The 1,743-nt window shown below is 38.3% G+C and overlaps 1 protein-coding gene across 1 annotated transcript in view; it reads right to left on the bottom strand.

The window, feature by feature from the left end:
* The window catches only part of LOC107739845 (DENN domain-containing protein 4B), a 53,498-nt gene that overhangs the window by 11,190 nt on the left and 40,565 nt on the right, over positions 1–1,743 (bottom strand). The window contains 1 exon segment of the mRNA XM_016552056.1: positions 1,298–1,473. Coding sequence (XP_016407542.1) covers positions 1,298–1,473 — 176 coding nt within the window.

The following is a 1,743-nucleotide window of genomic DNA, read 5'->3' as shown; positions in this document are numbered from 1 at the left end:
TGAATGCGTGTGTTTATGTGTTAGATTAGTTTATATGTCTTAGATTTATCCAATAAAGTCTTATTCTTATTGAAAAGAGAAGTATCTTGTGTTTTGTGCTTATAAGTTAATGTCTTAAACTGCCGATCTTGTTACTGTGCTAATTAATAGTGTTTTCACTATATTTTGGATATAAATATACATTGCAGAATTGATGTCATACGGCTCGTTCACTGAATCGCTGGCCGTCTCAGTGATCAGCCGTAAAACAGTGATTCTGTCCAAATTCCCTTACATATTATTGGTGGAGTTCCCTTTAAAATCTTAAATGATTCCCTTTGAGCCAAATTGACCTGTTTCCCTTACACAATTCATTACTGACAATGGTCAGAATGCCAAACAAACACAACCATAGAAAAACACAAGCTACTCAAATGAAGTTCAGTGCTCAAACCAATGTTCCCTGATGCTTTGGTACAGTTTTTTTCAACTGCTTATACACACATTTTCAAAACTTTGTCTCTTTTTTTCAAAACTTTACACATAAATCCGAGAACTGCACACAAAATGCAAAATGCCTCACTCGTCTCTTGCAAAATGAAGCACTGCATTCAAAATATCACAAACACATCTCAAAAGCAACGTTTGCAAACACCTTTGCCATAATATTAATTCCTGTTAGATTTGTGTGTGTTACATAGAGAATCGTGTGTTGTGTTTTGCAAAAGTGTTTTATGAAATGAGTCAAAGGTCCAGAATTAGCGTATGGTTTTGCAGATTTGGTGTGTGCTTCTGCTGTTTGAGTGTCAGCTTTCAGAAACTGTGTGACAAGTAAAGATTTTGTGTGTAAGCAGTTGAAAAAAATGTAAATTAAATGAAAATGAGAAATGCTGCTTTTTTAAAATAAATGTAATTTTATTTCAGTTAATGTTTATTTTATTTGAAGTAACAATGTTAAATCTGGTGTTAGTTCTAGCAGCTCTGCGTTACCTGCAGACGGGCCCCAGGTCACAGATCTCTGCGTTTAGCAGCGGCACGAACGGCGCGGAGCAGAACGGACAGGTGGTGTTGAGATTAGAGTCATCAGACGACTATGGTTTTGCAGATTTGGTGTGTGCTTCTGCTGTTTGAGTGTCAGCTTTCAGAAACTGTGTGACAAGTAAAGATTTTGTGTGTAAGCAGTTGAAAAAAATGTAAATTAAATGAAAATGAGAAATGCTGCTTTTTTAAAATAAATGTAATTTTATTTCAGTTAATGTTTATTTTATTTGAAGTAACAATGTTAAATCTGGTGTTAGTTCTAGCAGCTCTGCGTTACCTGCAGACGGGCCCCAGGTCACAGATCTCTGCGTTTAGCAGCGGCACGAACGGCGCGGAGCAGAACGGACAGGTGGTGTTGAGATTAGAGTCGTCAGACGACCAGCCCGCCATGATCTCCTCATCATACACCAGAGAATTACAGCTGCGGCACAGCGAGCAGCTCGACATCAGCACCTGACACGGAGATAAACATAAACACACTCACAGAGACGGATTCTGCTCTCATTCAGTCACCGCCAAGTCAAGTCACCTTTATTTCTATAGCGCAGTGGTTCTCAACCTTGTTTTCCACTGGGCCGCACTATGGTCCAAGTGCAAGTCTCACGGGCCGCACGCATATCATTTACATTTTACGTCACCAATACAAACCAAACTGATAATATTACAGCCTAAATATTATGATATCTAATCGATTACATTCATTGAAATAAATAATTCTACTCC

The sequence above is a fragment of the Sinocyclocheilus rhinocerous genome, unplaced genomic scaffold (assembly GCF_001515625.1).
Source record: "Sinocyclocheilus rhinocerous isolate Xijiao unplaced genomic scaffold, SAMN03320098_v1.1 scaffold645, whole genome shotgun sequence".
Lineage (NCBI taxonomy): Eukaryota > Metazoa > Chordata > Actinopteri > Cypriniformes > Cyprinidae > Sinocyclocheilus > Sinocyclocheilus rhinocerous.
This window is presented reverse-complemented; position numbering and strand designations above follow the sequence as displayed.